At 46.0% G+C, this 18,973-nt stretch overlaps 1 protein-coding gene across 1 annotated transcript in view; it reads left to right on the top strand.

The window, feature by feature from the left end:
• The window catches only part of dmpk (DM1 protein kinase), a gene marked incomplete at both ends in the record, with an annotated part of 16,278 nt that extends 2,645 nt beyond the window's left edge, over nucleotides 1–13,633 (top strand). Inside the window, 14 exons of the mRNA XM_080529266.1 lie at nucleotides 3,145–3,236; nucleotides 3,348–3,431; nucleotides 3,739–3,834; nucleotides 4,130–4,278; nucleotides 5,514–5,607; nucleotides 6,544–6,741; nucleotides 7,433–7,681; nucleotides 7,757–7,836; nucleotides 7,927–8,023; nucleotides 11,080–11,246; nucleotides 11,947–12,044; nucleotides 13,002–13,066; nucleotides 13,352–13,432; nucleotides 13,532–13,633. Of these exons, the coding sequence (XP_080385392.1) occupies nucleotides 3,145–3,236; nucleotides 3,348–3,431; nucleotides 3,739–3,834; nucleotides 4,130–4,278; nucleotides 5,514–5,607; nucleotides 6,544–6,741; nucleotides 7,433–7,681; nucleotides 7,757–7,836; nucleotides 7,927–8,023; nucleotides 11,080–11,246; nucleotides 11,947–12,044; nucleotides 13,002–13,066; nucleotides 13,352–13,432; nucleotides 13,532–13,633 (1,652 nt within the window). The remainder of the gene's footprint in view (nucleotides 1–3,144; nucleotides 3,237–3,347; nucleotides 3,432–3,738; nucleotides 3,835–4,129; nucleotides 4,279–5,513; nucleotides 5,608–6,543; nucleotides 6,742–7,432; nucleotides 7,682–7,756; nucleotides 7,837–7,926; nucleotides 8,024–11,079; nucleotides 11,247–11,946; nucleotides 12,045–13,001; nucleotides 13,067–13,351; nucleotides 13,433–13,531) is intronic.
• Between the last annotated feature and the right edge of the window lie 5,340 nt (nucleotides 13,634–18,973).

Genomic DNA, 18,973 nt, shown 5'->3' with positions numbered 1-18,973 from the left:
GTGATTTTGGCCTAGTAGTACAAGGGTATCATATGTCCCAGTGACACAGTGAGTTTCCTATTTTAGCTCCAGCATGTCCAGTCTTGCAGAGGGAGTGTGGAGTGTCAGAGTTTGGACGTCTGACCAGTGATAGAGCAGGCAGCTGGGCTTCAGTAGGCTTAAGCGCTGAGGTCTAGTTAATCTCACAGGTGAGAGGGTCCAACAGCCATCCCGATACTTTATGATCTGTCAAAGGTTTATGGATGGGAGGCTTTCAACTGTCTTAACAAAAATGTTAAACAATGATCACACTTTCCTGGACAGTGTATGAGTGTGCGTGTGTGCGTGTGTGTGCGTGTGTGTGCGTGCGTGCATGTGTGTGTGTATTTATGTGTGTATTTCTCTGATTGATGACCCTAGCATTTCTTGAATAGAATCTAGTGTCTCGTAACTCCCTATCTCTCTCTCTTTCTCCCTCTCTCTCTTTCTTTCTCTCTCTCTCTCTGTCTTCCTCTCTCTTTCCCTCTGTGTTCATCTCTCTCTCGTTCCTTCCATCTCTCCCTCCATCTCTCTCTCCCACTGGGTGGGTCTGGTCTGGTCACTCCCTACAAGGCCTTCATAACAGTACATAAAGTGGTCGATGGGGACATGGCCAGAGTCAACACACACACTCGCATAGGAACGAACTGTGGCTCCATCGCTCGTGTTTATTTTCCACTTTCAGGCATTTTTGGCCTGACATATATCATTAACAAGTTCTGATAGTGTTGATGGCCTACGGGGAGACTGGGGGAGAGAGAGGTGTGTAATGTTGTCTGTAGTCTCCGAACGTGGTAGCAGAATCTAAATCTGGCTTTCGCCTCAGAATCTAATTCTGGGATTTGTGTCCTTTGCCCCCTCAGACTAAGCGATGCATGTAGCGAGAGGGAGAGTGGAAGGACTATAGGCTGCTGTTTCCATCTTTGAAGATTGATGTACCACAGTGCTAGCGTGGCCACCGCTAATAGTGTTTGACATGAGGTGTACTGGAATGACCAAAAGGTGTCATATGTAGCGGAGGTGATTAGGAATCACACTCTCGTGACTGTACCACTGTACCCTACCCCTGCCTGGGACTTCTAAGCCCACATATAGCCCTCATACCATGAGGATGGCCTCTTGGTGTAGCGGTTTACATCTGTGGCATCCATGCAAGAGGTCCCTGGTTCAAACCCTGTCAGTTACCTCAGTGTACTGTGCCTGGTGTGGCGTGAGCATAACCATGTCACTTCAGCCCCTCTCGTTGCCACCGTCATGAGACACTGTGCCAGCTCTCACTGTGGCTGGAACACATGGGGTTCATCAGCTTGTCTCTGTTGAGTATGGAAAAAAAATCACAGCTTTCAGCAACTTTTGCAAAATGAAGATGGAATGAAGACTAGACAAAATGATAGGTATGCCCCCCCCCACCCACCCAGACACCCACTCCCTCCCTCCCTCCCTCCCTCTTTCTCTGTCTCTATCCCTCTCTTTATCGTTCTCTCTCTCTGTCTCTGTCCATCTCCAGGGTGGAAGGGAGAAATGTCCATTTATGAGGCTGGCAGGCGGTAGGCAGGCAGGCGGGTGGGTTGGCACAGGTCCACCAGTGAAGGGTTGGGGTAAACACAGGCAGGCAGAGGAGAACCACTATCCCTGTTCAGCCTAGCCCACAGCAAACTTTCCATCCAGACCCTGCTCTCACTCATCCCATGGGGGAGGGGGAGGAGGGGGCGGCGTGCTGATGGGGGGATGCAGCTGCCTGGGCAGGATGGGCGGAATGGGATTGGAGGTCTCTCATATCCTCTCCCCTATCCTCTCCCCTCCTCCTGCCCTTGCCATCTCTCATCACCTAGCACGTTGTGCTGACAAGGCTGGATTCCCATCCAGGTAGAGTAGAGAAGCCAGCAGGTTGATATTTATGAACCTTGATGGACTACAAACGGAAATCTATGGCCTTTTTGTCGAAAGACAAAACCACTAGAAAATGCTCCACTACCTCTCTTTTGAAAACCCCAACGGAGATCACGACTTACCGGGTCATAAACTAACGCTTGTTTTGGGCTGGAAATGTTTCCTACATTTGGAGAGTGAAAGGGAATTGGGTCACTGCAAAAAAGTCTGAGATCCACTGGAAAACTCGGGCTTGATCAAGTGACAAATTCTGCCGTTGGCCAAGATGGCTGCCATCTCTCTTATCTGTGTATGTATTGTTGGTTGGCGGGGCAGATTCCCTCAAAGCAGCGGTCACATGCCAGTCACAGTGGAAGAGTACACTGTTCCATTGTGAAAAGTCTATAAAGGAAGTGAAGGAAGCCACAGGACTATTGTTGTTTCTGCTGGATGCCTGAGAGGGTTGAGAGGCTGAGTGGGTCTGGAAGCTGGTCTCTCTCTCTCTCTCTCTCTCTCTCTCTCTCTCTCTCTCTCTCTCTCTCTCTCTCTCTCTCTCTCTCTGTCTCTCTCTCTCTCTCTCTCTCTCTCTCTCTCTCTCTCTCTCTCTCTCTCTCTCTCTCTCCCTCTCCCCACTAAAACAGTTTACACTGTTGCCTTAGTGTCGCTCGCATTCCTCCCCACACGAGGCCGGGTGGAAGAAGGAAAAAAAAACGAGGGCCTGGAAAAACTTGCCTTAAAAAAGTCTTAAATGGTGACGGCTATTCTTAGACACGCGCGCACGCACACACACACACACACACACACACACACACACACACACTCTATTTCGGACCTTCCGTCTCTTGAAGGGAAACGGTGTTGCTATGTTACTCCTTGTGCCTGTGTTAGCACCGTAATGTACACATGCGTGCGTGTTGATGGTTTCTTTCTTGGGAGGCTGGTGACCCCTGGCACCTGGAAGTGTTTTGTTTGAAAGCTAAGAGGAAACGGACACCCATTTTACCCATGATTCCTAGCAGGCTTATTATGAACAGTGTGCGTGCAGACAACAGGTGTCTATATAAACACATGTCTAGTCCTGACCGGGCCTTGCGCCTGCTTTGTTGAACTTGATTTGGAGAGGATGTATACATGTTCTAAAGGACCACCGATAAAGTGTCTGCCTTGGTGAATACACATTTCTCTTTCTCTGTAACGTCCTCTTGTCGTTCCTGTCCTATAACCACACTCTCTCTTTCTTTTCTCCTCCAATTGCAGCGGAGCCCTTAGTGAGGCAGGTGAAGAAGACCCGCATCAACAGGGATGATTTTCACATCTTGAAGGTGATTGGTCGAGGGACCTTCAGTGAGGTGAGTGGAGCTGTGCTTCAAGGTGTCCGTTTAAGGATGAAATCCCGCCCCCATGTTTACCTCTATGTGTTTACCTCTATGTGTTTACTTCTATGTGTTTCTTAATTGCAGGTTGCCGTAGCGAGGATGCGTAGCACACAGCAGGTGTACGCTCTGAAGATTATGAACAAGTGGGACATGCTGAAGAGAGGAGAGGTAAAGACTCTCTCACAGACACACACACATACACACACATCTACACACACACACACACACACACACGTGCGCGGACTTCCTTTGTACATTGTATGTTCTTGATGTTTCCAATAAACGTATTATATATTTCAGTACAGTTCCTTCCTTTGTTATGACAGCATTGGTCTAGACATCAGTCTTTCTGTCTGTTGCATCTGTGTGTGTGTGTGTGTGTGTGTGTGTGTGTGTGTGTGTGTGTGTGTGCGTGCGTGCGTGCGTGCGTGCGTGCGTGCGTGCGTGCGTGCGTGTGTGTGTGTGTGTCATATAGACAGCGTGTTACCAGGAGGAGAGGGAGGTTCTGCTGAGGGGGGATCGCCGCTGGATCACCTTACTACACTACGCCTTTCAGGATGACAACTACCTGGTACGTGTCCATGGTGACATCAACCTCTGTGTCCCTTCAGCTTTCCTATAGATCACTCTGACTGCAGTCACCCTGTACCTGTGTCACAGTGGCACAAATGTCAGCTCCGCTTCAACAGACTTCAGCTATCATTACTGTTACTATGGGGAAAAACTGTATGATTGTCTGAAGATGGAGCGGTTATGCTCGGGAGGCGATGTATCGTCTCATGGTAGAAGATAGCATATTTCAGTTTGTTCCAACACCCATATACACCAAGGCATAAACACTGTACCTCTCTCTCTCTCTCTCTCAGTATTTGGTGATGGACTACTATGTAGGCGGTGACCTGTTGACTCTGCTCAGTAAGTTTGGGGACCGTATCCCAGAGGACATGGCCCAGTTCTACCTGGCTGAGATGGTCATGGCTATTGACTCTATCCACAGGCTGGGCTATGTGCACAGGTATGTTCCTCTAGAGTCTATTTTGTGGAATAGAATCTACACGGAATGCTTAGAGAATGTTAGGTGACCTAACACACATACAGGCTGTGTCAGCTGCCTGCTGGCCTCTTGGTCTCCAAAGTCACGGTCCTTCCGAGGTATCGAGGGGTTTTTGCCTGAAGTTAACTGAAAAGGAGGCTGTCTCAATCAGGAAGGATGCTGTCTTTAAAGGCAGGAGGTTACTGTCAGCTTGTTTAGTCCCATTCAGAAGGTACATTAAAATGATGCCTGCTAAGGGGCCCTCATTAGCCATATTTTGGCTTTTTTTTCTGAATAAAAGTTTTTTTATTTTAATTTTATTCAGAAACTTTATTTTTCTGACTTTTATTCAGAAACTTTATTTTTCAGACTTTTATTCAGAAACTTTTTTTTCCAGACTTTTATTCAGAAACTTTTTTTCAGACTTTTATTCTGAAACTTTTTTTCAGACTTTTATTCTGAAACTTTTTTTTCAGACTTTTATTCTGAAACTTTTTTTTCAGACTTTTATTCTGAAGCTTTTTTTTCAGACTTTTAAAGGTTCCATATATTGAATACCATGCATCCATTACCAGGTGGGATATTCACTACAATTTCTCTGAAATAAATAGACACCATTTTTGTATGAAAGCAATGTAATTAATGTATTTCATGTATTTGTATGGTAACAACAGGAACAAGGTAGCGTTTTGGTCTGAAGGTAATCTGAAAAGGAATCTTTTCCAACACTGCCTTAAAAGACAGGCAGCATCCTTCCCGATTAAGACACAGCCGTACTGTAGTGTCGACCTCAAAGACAGATCCACGGGAGGGGTAGAGAACCAGGATCTCCCTCACGCGAGACACAAGTGTCTACGATTAGGCCAAAAGTACATATTCAAGGTCTGATGGCGACACTGGAGTTTCTACTGTCCATAATCTCTCAGCCAGAGAGATTCCTGTTCCAAAACACCTCCACTACACCTAAAGATTGCACACCTGACATTATTGCACTAGTACTATTGTCACTTGTGTTATTACTATATTATATTGTATTGTTGGCTTTTTTGGATTGTTGTTGACTGTTGTTGAGCGAGTATGACCATGATCCCAAAGGATTTCACTCTGTCAATTACGGCTGTATGTGATGACTGTGACGAATACCATTTGATTTGATTTGGTTTGAGATGACGTGTGAATCACGGCCAGCGGTCTGGTTCCCTCCCTGTCCCCTGCAGGGACATCAAGCCAGACAACATCCTGCTGACGGCTGAGGGCCACATCAGGCTGGGGGACTTTGGCTCCTGTCTCAGAGTCCAGGAGGACGGCTTGGTGAGAGAGGCCACATGACACACCATCAGTGGCGGACTGAGGCTGTTTGAAGGGCAGGGGCGAAAAGAAAAAAAGGGCACCTACTGCACAACATGGGACCCCATAAGTGCACATGGTCAAGTTTAGACCATTGGAAGGGCAGCCAATAGGGCACATCCTCTAATTTTGCCACTCAAAAGGGCACTTTAGTGCGACGTTTTTCAACTGTGGGGGCACATGGTCAAGTTTAGACCATTGGAGGGGCACCAATAGGGCACGTCCTCTCATTTTTGCCACTCAAAAGGGCACTTAAGAGAGACGTTTTTCAACAGTGGGGGCACCAGGAGGGGTGGTCGCCCCCCTTGCCCCCCCCTGAGTCCGCCAGTGCACACCACTACTGTTGCCACTCAACTACAACTACTGTATGGTCAGAAACACACACGTACGCACACACAAGTAGACAGGGAACACAAAAATAAGTGTCTGTGGTGCATGTACATGTCTCTCTCTCTCTCTCTCTCTCTCTCACATCTGAAACACCTCTGAAAATACCTATTGCTGAGCAACAGTTCTCAGAACATGTCTAAAAAGAGCAGCGGTGTGTTTCATGCTGCTTTCACTTCTCTGAAAGCGATGTTAAAGTGTCAGCCTAACCTTCAGCCCTGAGACCAACTCTACAAGAGCTTTCAGTAGAGTTCTGCCCAAGGCCAACTGTACCGGCAAGGCTACAGAGGTTGAGATACTGTCAACACTTGCACACACCTTTGTGTGTGTGTGTGTGTTTGTGTGTGTAATATTATAATAATAATAATAATAATAATAATAATATTAATAATAATAATAATATAATAATATATTCCATTTAGCTGACGCCTTTATCCAAATCGACTCACATTACAGTGAGTGCATACATACATACATGTTGAAGTATTTTTCAGCATGTGTGTGTGTCTCCAGGTGCACTCCTCCCTGGCAGTGGGCACCCCTGACTACCTGTCTCCAGAGATCCTGCGTGCGGTGGAGGGCGGGGGGGGGTATGGCCCTGAGTGTGACTGGTGGGCACTGGGCATCTGTGCCTACGAAATGCTGCTGGGGACCACGCCCTTCTACGCCGAGTCCATCTCCGAGACCTACGCTAAGATCATCCACTTCCAGGTGAGAGAAGTTCCACTGACCAGAAGTGGAACAGCACAGCAGATATCAGTGCTGGGGGATCAGACCTGAGGCTGTCATTGACATTGACATTACATTTTCGACATTTAGCAGACGCGTTTATCCAAAGCGACAAGTCAGTCGTAAGTAAGTGAATCCTCTATACATCGGTCATCATAAGTAAAAATCTATGCTACGACCAAGTGCCATTGGCACTCACAATGCTAGAGGAAGGAAGGCTTCGTTGTTGTTTTTTATTAACAGTAGAGGAACTTTACAGGAAGGTAGTGGAGGGTGAAGAGGTCTTTAGGAGGGACAGTCTAGTCAGCTTCCAACCGGAACAACTACATGGAGGTCACTGCTTACAGGGCTGTGTTGCCGCTAGGAACATAGCGTCCTCCCTTTCCTCTCCTCCTTCCTCATAGTCATAGATATTTCACTATATAGGCATAGTGAAATGCTTTTGGGATCTTGCCCCACGCTCAACAACAAGGAGTCAGCAACAATCGAAAAAATCTATAAGAAATAAGAAAGTGACAAAAAGTGACAATAGTACTAAGTGCAATACTGTATGCAATAACGCATGATCTCTGTGAGAGACTGAAGGGTGTATTCTGCTAAAACTAAGATAAGAATGCAACTGTCACAAGCTAACTTAGCTAACAAGCTAACTAACGGATCTCTGTCCTTCCAGGAGTACTTTGACTTCCCGCCGTTGGGCCCTGAGGTCTCAGACGAGGCTCGCTCCCTCATCACGGGGCTCATCTGTGAGAAGGAGGGTCGCATGGGGACTGGGGGCTCCGGGGACTTTAGGAGCCACCCCTTCTTCTGTGGGCTGGACTGGGGATCCCTGCATGAGCTCCCAGCCCCTTTCCAGCCTGAGGTCTCCAACGCCACGGACACCTCCAACTTTGACGTGCTGGATGACTGCCTGTGTGAAATGGTATTGATCTATATGGCGAACGCCTAAGTTATAGGTATATTGACTGTAGTTGTAATACTGTGTTTTGACCTGCAGGAGACGCTGTCTGACGTTATGGACAGGGCCCCTGTTGGGGTTCACCTGGCTTTTGTCGGTTACTCCTACACCGCCACCAGGTCAACTTACACAAGACTTCACATATAATACTTTATTTAGTAAACTAACATAAACACATTGACACTTTCTAATTGGTTGGTGTCTTACAGGCAGACGGGTGCCATGGACCGCAGTCGTGACATCATGATGGAGATTGACCAACGGCGGCTTAGAGGGTGTGACAGCCTCAATTTTCAGGAGAAACTGGTATGGCATACTCACTCTTCTCACTCTCATCTGCTCACTCTCATCCATTATAATTTTGCTTGGTGGCATTAATATTCATTTGGACAATAAGAATCTTGCTTCTACTAAGGACTTCATCTCATGCCTGGACAGTTTTGGTCTCACTCAATATATTGACTTCCCCACCCACTGTAAAGGTCATACTTTGGACTTAGTCTGCTGTTCAGGTGTCACTCCTCAAAATTGCTCTGCTGCCGACCTCCCCATCTCTGACCACAAACTTGTCTCCTTTAAACTATGTCTAACATTGTCCAAAACCAAGCAATCTCGCGTCATATCCTTCCGCAACATCAGAAATATCAACCTAGCTGACCTCTCAATTGGCATTGATAATCTCTCCATTATCACCCCCCCATACACCCCGGATCAGTTGGTTGATTTGTATAACGATGGTCTTAAATCTCTGCTCAACTCACTTGCCCCCGTTAAAACCCGGCCTGTCTCTTTCCCCCACTCTGCCCCCTGGTTCTCCCCCCACCTGCGCCAGCTGAAGGCCAAAGGTCGTCAGCTGGAGCGTCTTTTCAATAGAACTGGACTCACTGTTCATAAACAAATGTACCATGCTCACATCCTCCTTTATAAAGACGCCATTTCATCCGCCAAATCCGAATTCTTTGCAGAAAAAATCTGTTCTAGTGCTGGGAATACCAGGGCCCTATTTTCAGTGATCAACAATTCTCTCCGCCCCCCTGATCTCCTTCCACCTCACTTCTACTCCACTGACCACTGTAACTCCATAATGGCATTTTTCGACTCTAAAATTTCGTCCATCCATCAGCAACTGACCCCTCACACGTCTAGTCGTCCGCCTCCTTTTGTTCCCAATCCCCCCCTCTCCCTACCTCTCTCCTGCTTTCAACTCCCCTCAGCGACTGACTTAACAAAACTTATCCAGACATCCAAGCCTTCTACCTGCCAACTTGATCCCCTGCCATCCTCCCTGGTTATAGCCTCCCTTCCCTCTCTTCTACCCCTGATAACAGTCATCATCCACTCCTCTCTCACCTCTGGTTCCGTCCCTTCCCCGCTCAAATCTGCTGCTGTTACACCCCTACTGAAGAAACCTGGTCTAGACCCCAACATTTTCAATAGCCTCCGCCCAATCTCTAATCTGCCATTTATCTCAAAAATTCTGGGAAAAGTTGTCGCATCACAGATTCAGGCCCACCTCCATAACAATAACCTCTATGAACAATTCCAATCCGGTTTCCGCCCCCGTCACAGTACAGAAACAGCCCTCATTAAAATCACAAACGACCTCTTGATGGCAGCTGACTCTGGACATTTATCCATTCTCATCCTCCTTGATCTGACCGCAGCCTTTGACACCATCTCCCACTCCATCCTCCTCGACCGACTAGCCTCCATTGGCATATCCGACTCTCCCCTGGACTGGTTCCATTCATATCTCTCTGGTCGCACTCAATTCATCCAGTTAAAATCATTCTCATCCCATACCTCCCCCCTCTCCTCTGGTGTTCCCCAGGGCTCTGTCCTTGGCCCCATCCTATTCATCATCTACCTCCTCCCACTCGGTCAAATATTCCGTAAACACAACATACATTTTCACTGTTATGCGGACGACACCCAGCTCTATGTCTCCTCCAAACCCTCATCCACCTTCCCACCCTCTTCCCTCTGTGCCTGCCTACAGGAAATCAAATCCTGGTTCCCCTCCCACTTTCTCAAACTTAACAGCAACAAAACCGAGATAACACTCATTGGCTCCAAATCCTCCCTCACCAAGCAACCCAGTTTCACCCTCTCTATCGACAACTCCTTAGTTTCTCCCTCCCCTCAGGTTAAGAGTCTGGGTGTCGTCCTCGACAGCACCCTATCTTTCCATACCCATATCAACAACACCATCCGGTCCGCCTACTTTCACCTTCGAAATATCAACCGCCTCCGCCCGTCACTCACTCCCAACAGCGCTGCTATCCTGGTCCACTCTCTAGTCACCTCCCGCTTAGATTACTGCAACTCCCTTCTCTTTGGTCTCCCACACAAACTCCTCCATAAGCTCCAACTGGTCCAGAATGCTGCTGCCCGTATAATCACCAGAACCCCTGTCACCAGTCACATCACCCACGTTCTACAACAACTCCATTGGCTTCCCATTAAACTACGCATTGACTCCAAAATCCTCCTCCACACATTCAAAGCCATCCACAACCTCGCCCCCCCTTACCTGTCCGACCTCCTCCACCTCAACATTCCCACCCGGTCCCTCAGGTCAGCCTCCGCCATCAACCTCACTGTCCACCCTGCCCGTCTGTCCACCATGGGGGCAAGAGCTTTCAGCCGCTCTGCCCCTCGCCTCTGGAACTCCCTACCCCCCGACATTAGGAACATTGACACCATAAACCCATTCAAAACACACATCAAAACACACCTCTTCAGGCAGGCTTATCTCTGAGCCACCCTCCCGACTATTGAATGCCCTACTGCTGCTGCTTTTTATATTGTAATTTGTAATTGTTTGATTGTAATTTTTTTAACTGTTTGACTGTATTTTTGTAACTGTGTTGTACGGCGACCTTGAGTGCCATGAAAGGCGCCTTATAAAATAAATGTATTATTATTATTATTATTATTATGTGAGCTAGCTAAGCTAGTCATTTTGAGTTTTTTTCAGAGCAAGGTTAAGCACAAATGCTAACTGATGCGGTAGCTTGCCTTGGCTAATTACAGCACTGAGTGTACAAATGTCAAGCGTGTCCATTTGTTTAGGCAGGAATCCTAACCACATTGCATCTACATTGAGTCAGTCAGTTGTGGCAAAAATGCCACCTGCTCCCAGAACCAAGCGCAGTTTGAATATCGTACATGTGTGGCACGACATATGTGACAGCAGCTGGTGAAAGGGGGAACAAGTCGTCAACCGAAATAATCTTCAGACTTTTATGGTAGGGTATGCTAATGATGCTAATGATGTGAGCTGCAGCTACGTTTCAGGCTAGCTATGTTTCCTTGACCATGCTGTGCCTGACGCTCAGCTGTGGTGGTATGGGTTTCAGAGTCAGGTGTGGCATCTGAGAGACCCTCTGCCAGACCACCTGCCTGCCCTGCTGGAGCTCCCCCTAGCCCAAGAGAAGGGTACTGCATCATCCACACACACCACCACAGAGGAGGAAGAGGAAGAAGAGACAGACCGAAATTCAGGACTTGACGAAGACCTCCACAGGTATTACTTACAGTTACTGTACACACATAGACAAACGAGACAAGCTATTATTACATAACTGCTGAATCAGAGCCCAAATATGGAGATATGAGTGCTATAATATACAGCAATATTACTAGCTATAATTAAGCAATATCACACGAGAGGGAGTGTGTTATACTGAATATCAGCACGGCTGTGATTCGGTCGTAGGTACGAGGCCGCAGGCCGAGTACCGAAGACGATCACAGCCGTGTCTAAGGACAGTCTAAGGACTGTCAGTCAAAGGAATTAGGGGGCACAAACACTAGGGACGTAGGGGCATGGCCTCCTTGGCTTTTATACAACAGTTCTACAGCGCGATTTATTAGTTAACAGTAATAAGCGACAACAGATTATGATTTGTTTGTTTATTTAATCATAAAGATAAACACAAAATTGTTCTGCAACTGAACTTCAAATGGACTGTTGCCTAGTAACCTGAACACAAACATGTAGTCTAATTAACGGTCATTTAGTAGAACATCTGTGCGGCGGAGTGATACATATAGTTAAAAGTCCCAGTGCTGTTATACTGTATATAGTAACTCATGGAATGCCTCTTGTCCAATCAAATTACTTGGTCGGAACTAACTGTTGTATAATATACAGTATAATGTAATTACATCTTAATCAGATTGGCTGTAGCTTTCACTAATCCATCCTCTATTTGGCTCCACAGAAGGCTACAGGAGAGTGAGAGGAGGAACGGAGAGCTGGAGAAAGAGATCGAGAGACTGAGGGGGGAGATCCAGGACCACAGGACCCCTAAGGAGACAGGCAAGGGAAACAACCAACACTCATCCCTCCTCATCCCTCCTTCATCCATTCCTCTCTCCTGAGCCATGACCCCATTCTAATCTTGCCACATCCAACAACTATCGCAGCTGTTCCATCTCTTTGACTAAAAGGACAAAAACAAGCTATGACCAAAGCAATGACCCAGCAACTTTGGTCCAGCTCAGGACCAATCAACACCCACCAATGTCCTATGAGTCATACGGGGGTACTGTAACGGTAGCCGTACTCAGTGTTACCTCACTATAGAGGCATTCTTCATACGCCCTAGCTAGCCTCTCCTCACAGACTGACTGTCTCTAGGACAGCACAAGGGAGATGGTAGGAGTTCCAACGTGAGCCACACTGAGTAAACAGAGGCCTGAGTAGCATCTGCTTATGTTGGAGCCGTTGGCCAGAACACAGCGATAAATATCCCCTCTAAGAATAGGCCTGGTATGCTGCGGTTGGACCTCCTCCTCCATAAATCATTCATTTTATTATTACTACTCAATCTTTTCAGTTTGTAAAGCTGATTATTATTATTATTATTATTATTATTATTATTATTTAGCTATTGTAGCTTCCTTATGACAAGGTGTGTAGTTTATGTTGAAAGCCATCAGGTAAGGTATCTGCTTTACTGTACGAAACACTGCATTTTCATAGTTCTCTTTCTAACTTAAATGACCACTCTCTCTCTTCTTTCTCTCTCTCTCTCTCTCTCTCTCTCTCTCTCTCTCTCTCTCTCTCTCTCTCTCTCTCTCTCTCTCTCTCTCTCAGTACCACACCCATTCACTCATGCAGTCATGATTCCTTTCATCACACAAAAAGAGTATGTTTCTGTCTTGTCTTTTGCAAGTGGATTGTAAAAGTCAGCCGCCCCGTCAACTGTGCACTGCCACCCCGGGGTCGGTCTCTTGGGCTGTTCTAATGTACCTCTCTCTCCTCCAATCACAGAGCTGCGTGTCTGCCCGTCATCACTTTCTCTGCCTGCCCACTGTATGGACTATACCCTGGGGGATGTAAGCCTCACTATACACCTCTTTTATTCTCTCCTTTTCTATCTCTCTCTCTCTGAAATAGGCTCTGTCTTAATGCACACAAACCAGTTTGACTGACTTGTCTTGTTTTAGCCACTAACCCTAGCCTTATTTAGGGTATACATAAAAAGCTGTGTGTGCGTGTCAAGAAAATATAGAGGCTAGAAAATATACAGCCTTTACCTCACTCAGTCGCACCCTCCCGACCTCTATTTATGCTCCTGCAACTGTTTAGCACATTGGTGCTCTGACTGACCTGTGACTGTATTTCAGAGGAAAAGAGCGCCCCCTGTCTGTCATTACCCGCTGGTGATCCCTCTACTCCGCCACCTGCTGCTGTTTCACAGGGTAGGGGATGACAGAGTAAACAGACAGGCTGGAACAGTACAATAGAACAGTATTGGATGAAAACCGAATGAATTCCCTCTCTGCCCCTCTCCCTCTCAGGTGCACTGGCCGCGGGTGAGGTGTGAGTCGTATCTGTTGGTGTGTGCAGTGGGGAGAGAGCTCGACGCCTGGGACCGACAGTGTTCTACCGAACTCTCCTGATGCCCACTCCCCCTCCCCCCACCCCAACCCCGCACTGGGATAGCTCCCTCCCCATTAGGGAAGGGACTGGGTCACACCACATCTGTCCCCTCCCCCCAACCTCCCCTTGGCTAACAGGACAGGAGCTATACAGTACTTGGGGGACGAAATGGCCCCAAATGGGCTTCAAAGAACAAAACAGAACTAGTCTGTCTCATGAGCTCACTTGGTTTGGGACCAGTTCTGGGTGGGTGGTAAAACTTGGCCTGGGAGCTGTGGGGAAACAGAGCAGGGAACTGGGAGCTGTGGCACGGGCATGAGAGAAGCTAAGGACTGTCAGTCAAAGGAATTAGGGGGCACAAACACTAGGGACGTAGGGGCATGGCCTCCTTGGCTGCCGGTGGAAGCCTGCTGCTGTGTCAAGGGTCGTCATGCGGACACTGACCTTTCAGCAGAAGATCGTCAGCATAAAAGCAGAGTCCTAAAGCAATGAAGACAGCACAGGGAAGAGAAACCGCTGGATTGGGTGACAGTTGGAGGGGATGGATCAGACCCCACCGTGAGCACACACTCTACCGCCTGCTTGGACCTCATTGGACCACTTGCATGGGAGAGGCATGCTAATGTCCAACATTATGTCCAATCATGACTTTAGCTGCCACCAAAAAAAGTTGTTACACTGTGTGTGAGTTCTCCATTGTATCTATGCATCTCCGAATGGATTGCGTTGTGTGAGGTATTCGTTTCACTATTGGTATAGTTTTAGTCCTTGTTTGGAATACTCTAGATGAGCTATACAACTAGATATACACTCACTGAGCACTTTATTTGAAACACCTATATGAGCATTGTTGCTGACCATGTGCATCCCTTCATGGCCACAATCCACCCATCTTCTAATGGCTACTTCCAGCATGATAATGCATCATGTCACAAAGCAAAAGTCGTCGCAAACTGGTTTCATGAACATGACAATGAGTTCACCTTTCCCCAGTGGCCTTCCCAGTCACCAGATCAGAATCCAATAGAACACCTTTGGGATGTGGTAGAACGGGAGATTCACAGCTTAAGTGCACCTGACAAATCTGCGGGAATTGTGTGATGCAATCATGTCATCATGGACCAAAATCGGAAGGAATGTTTCCAACATCTTGTGGAATCAATGCCATGAAGAATTGAGGCTGCTTTGAAAGCAAAGGGAGGCCCTACCCAGTATTAGTATAGTGTTCCAAATAAAGTGTTTGTTGAGTGTATATTGGCTGTAATACAGAGAAAAGGTTGCAGACAGACAGACAGTGTGTGGTGATATTTTCTACAGGGATTTAGAGAAATTAACTTGTGTTTATGTGTACAAGTCTTCAATGTATGCACACTGCTGTTTGGTAAGCTAACCATTAACCAAACCATTAACAAACCATTAACCATTAACAAACAATAATATTTTAGTCTCCCAGTAGGTTCCTTAGGGTATGCACATGGTAAGCAAATTGAGAGACAAAGTAAAGAAAGGTGTTGGGAGAGTGGATAATACTGGATTTGGTGAGAGAATCGTTGTATGTTACAAAATGATGCACATTATAGCCTAGCCTGCCAAAAAAGGCATATATGTGAGCAATAATCATATTACAGCACAACTGTCACCCAACTGTCACTCACTAGAGATGGTATAAAAGGTAATATATTGTGACTTATTTGGTTTGAAAAAGGTGGCATTATATTTTATAACATAGAGATGCCTTACAATTGATTGCACCTATTTACTCTGGGTCATTGTAACCAATATTGAACCAATAAAATATTTATTATACCGGTACATTGCTTGGTGATTTTTTTTCATTCTCAAAACAATTCCAGATTTTGTATCTTATTATAAGAGTTCAAAACTGACGTGATAATATACATGATGTATACCTATAGTCTCTAAACATCAGAAACCTGGATGATACATACTCTCTCATGTGGCTGCCTCTTAACTGCCCTCTAGTGTCCATAAACACACCCTCTCATGAACCCATGTCTCTTCCTCCAACACTTCAACAAAACAATTAAAGTTTTTCTCTATCGCTTTAACACGTTTTCGGAAAGCACGGCTCATTTTCTCTTAACTCTGAACACAAATCCCAAAACGTGCGACTTGGTGATTCATAGCTGTGCAGTGTGCACATGGTGATGTTCTCCCCTCGCTGGCCAGGAACCTCAACAATGTCACGCTGGCCGATGACGTTCCTTCCCCGTTGCCGTCCTTTTTGGTTGAAACCCTCTTCATCAACGTGGTCAACCAAAGTGGCCCAAATCTCATCAGAGGCGATTGCTCTCCTAGGTCGTAGTCTTGGTTGTCCTCTTGCTTTTGCTCGTCCACGTCCTCTGACTCTCACACCTCTCGCTCTGCCTTTCTCTGCAAAGTTGGCATCCATTGTTCTCCAACACAGGAGAGCTCACCTTTTATTGCTAAAGCTATGATTGCTCATTCAAAAGCAATAGGTGTTTGCTAGGGGTGCAACGGTTCAGTTGGCCCACGGTTCGGTATGAACCTCGTTTTTTGTGTCACGGTTCACGGTTCGGTTTCGGTACGTGTTTTTTAGTTTTTTAAATGCTACTATTTATTTACAAACTGTTACTTTACTTTATTTTGCTTATACTTATGGAACTTTAACATTTACTTACTAGAATATGACTGGTATAATATAAATATTTAAAAAAAACACTTTCAAATGTAAAAAAAAATACATAAGCACTTTCAAATGTGACTTGTTGTGGATTGGAACTACAGATCATAAGCTTTCAAATGATGTGTCATACATTGAAATCCGAAAAAAGATGACGAAGTCATTTGAATGTTGTTAGACATCAGGCACATATCATATAGGGTTAAACTCTCTGTCATGAATTCGGAAGCAAACGCTGCTAACAGCTAGCGGCTAACAAAGCACAGCGCTACGAACGTCTAAACTGTATTTTAATAACATCACAACATGCCGATAGAACATCAACATGCTAAAAACACATAACTACACATAATTAGATGATCACACAGTCCTTGCTTTTGAACACGTCCTAAGATTAAAGTATGTTTACAAGCCATGTATCACTTACCGTTAGCCTCAAACAATAACAGTGGATCCATTTCACAAAGTATACAGCCGTTTCAAGCGAGTGGTTTATGGTTTCACCAGCTGGCGTCACAAAAAAAGGGCCTCTTAGGCTTGAGGACTAGTATATAATAGGAGAGGAAGAAATGAAAGTAAAAATGCACTTTAGCTATGTAGGGTTGCCACCCGTCCCTTAAAATACGGAATCGTTCTGTATCTGACTGTTAAAAGATGCGTCCCGTTTTGAACCATTACGGGACGCTGTTTGTTCCATATTTTCAATCCACCCGCATTGCGTGATTCCTCCAATATATCATACAGAGCTGCCAATTCTTTTATTTTTGAAATTCCTTTAAATAAAGCTACCGGACACGAGTTTCGTGGCATCTTTCTGCACGCGCGTTAACTTGAGTCTGCAATCGAAGCGGGAGGCGCGCGCTGCTGGAAGAACCTGTGTTCACTCGAGCTCAGGGTTCGAGTTATGTGGGAGCCAATGGGAGCTGAGCTCCCATAAGGAAGGTCTGAGCTCCCATGAAAGCAGTAAAATCATACATCTGTGGGGGTCGCTAATAATACATTACCACAACCATTATTTGATCAGAAATGTCAATGTAATGAGTATTATTTATATGATAAATATTCTAAAATAAAAACGTTTTCCAAAAGAACTACGCGCACCAGCATTAATCTCCTGTGAATGACAGAAGGCCTTTGACTGCCTGCACTTTACCACCAAGACACTATGGGGCGCAGTAGAATATTGTGCAACAGCAGAATATGATCGTTGAGAGCTTGCGAACGTGAAAACACGATTATTGAGAAGAAAACATTCAGTAGCTAGCTATCATGCCGCCCCAAAAAAGGCCACTGCTGCCGACCGAGTCGACAAGCCTGGAAAGTTTCGGGTTTTCATCCAAGAAACCAAACTTGAATTCAGCTGCCCTGTTATGACACCTAACGTTGAAACTGTTGAAATAGCAGAGCTCAAACAAAAGCAAGTGCTTCCGAAGAAAGTAGCAGAACTCACCTCCAATATTGTTTTATTTTCTATACGTAGCGTTTGAGCATTGTTGGAGGGAGCCTGAGATGTAATAATGACTGCTTCACTATAATTGAAACTTGTGCACAATGACTAATCAATGGTGATCCATTTATTTAATTTTTTACAGGCGTGAAAACTTCACCCCAAACTGCAACTCAAGGGTGTGCAGTTGGCATTTTCCCAATGGCAAAGCTGCTGGGCCATCACGATTCACATGGAACGAGGGGAAGACCTTCCAATTCCCTGACCACCGCAGCCACCCTAAACGGAAGAAACAAATGGTCCTTACTGTGGTATTATTGTAATTGTGTACAGGCCACCGTAGTGACATCAGGTCAGGTGGGCTAGGTTACGACGAGACAACAAGAGACCGGTATTGTAGAGCTTACAGAGCGAGTTATAATAAAGACACTTACATTTAAATACAGAAGGACTCACGTGTATGTGTAATAGAATAACACGACAGGGTGTCAGAAGTCCTGTAAGTGAGTGTTAAGAGTTAGGTCGGCCGACAGTGTCATTTGAGCTCGTGACGGTGAGAAGGGAGGAAGAAAATATGGTTGATAATGCTAACGCGGGAGGAGCTGCAGCCCAGAGAGCGGCGCCAGTTTCAAGTGCTACGTTCAGCATCCAGCCTCCGGAGTCCTTCGACTTTTCAAAGCCGCAAGAGTGGGCCAAATGGATACGCAGGTTTGAAAGATTTCATCTGGCAAGTAACCTGAAGGTTAGCACTGAAGAGAATCAAGTCAACACGCTAATATATTGTATGGGAGATGAGGCAGATGATATTTTACGTGGACTAAATCTGACTGATGCCCTAAGACGTACTTACCAAGGGGTGCGCGATGGATTACAGGGTTTCTTCGTAGTCAAGAAGAACGTTATCTATGAGCGTGCCAAATTTAACATGCGCAAGCAGGGAGAATGCGAGACGGTGGACTCATTTGTGACGACACTATATGCGCTGGCGGAGCATTGTACATATGGAGTGCTACATGACGAGCTGATTCGTGACAGGCTTGTCGTTGGACTGATGGATAAGCGGCTGTCCGAACGCATGCAGCTGGACCCGGAGTTGACCCTGGAAAAGGCAATAAACATGGCGAGGCAGAGTGAAGAGGTGAAAAGACAGCAATCTTCTCTGCGGGGGGACACCAGGACAGAGGCAAGTGATGCTAAATTTGTAGACAGAGTGTTTAAGAGCAGTAGCAAGACATATGCTAAAAACAA

Source organism: Nansenia antarctica (assembly GCF_963989245.1).
Source record: "Nansenia antarctica genome assembly, chromosome: 4".
Taxonomy (NCBI): domain Eukaryota; kingdom Metazoa; phylum Chordata; class Actinopteri; order Argentiniformes; family Microstomatidae; genus Nansenia; species Nansenia antarctica.
The sequence above is the reverse complement of the archived record's forward strand: the minus strand, read 5'-3'. Positions and strand labels throughout refer to the sequence as shown.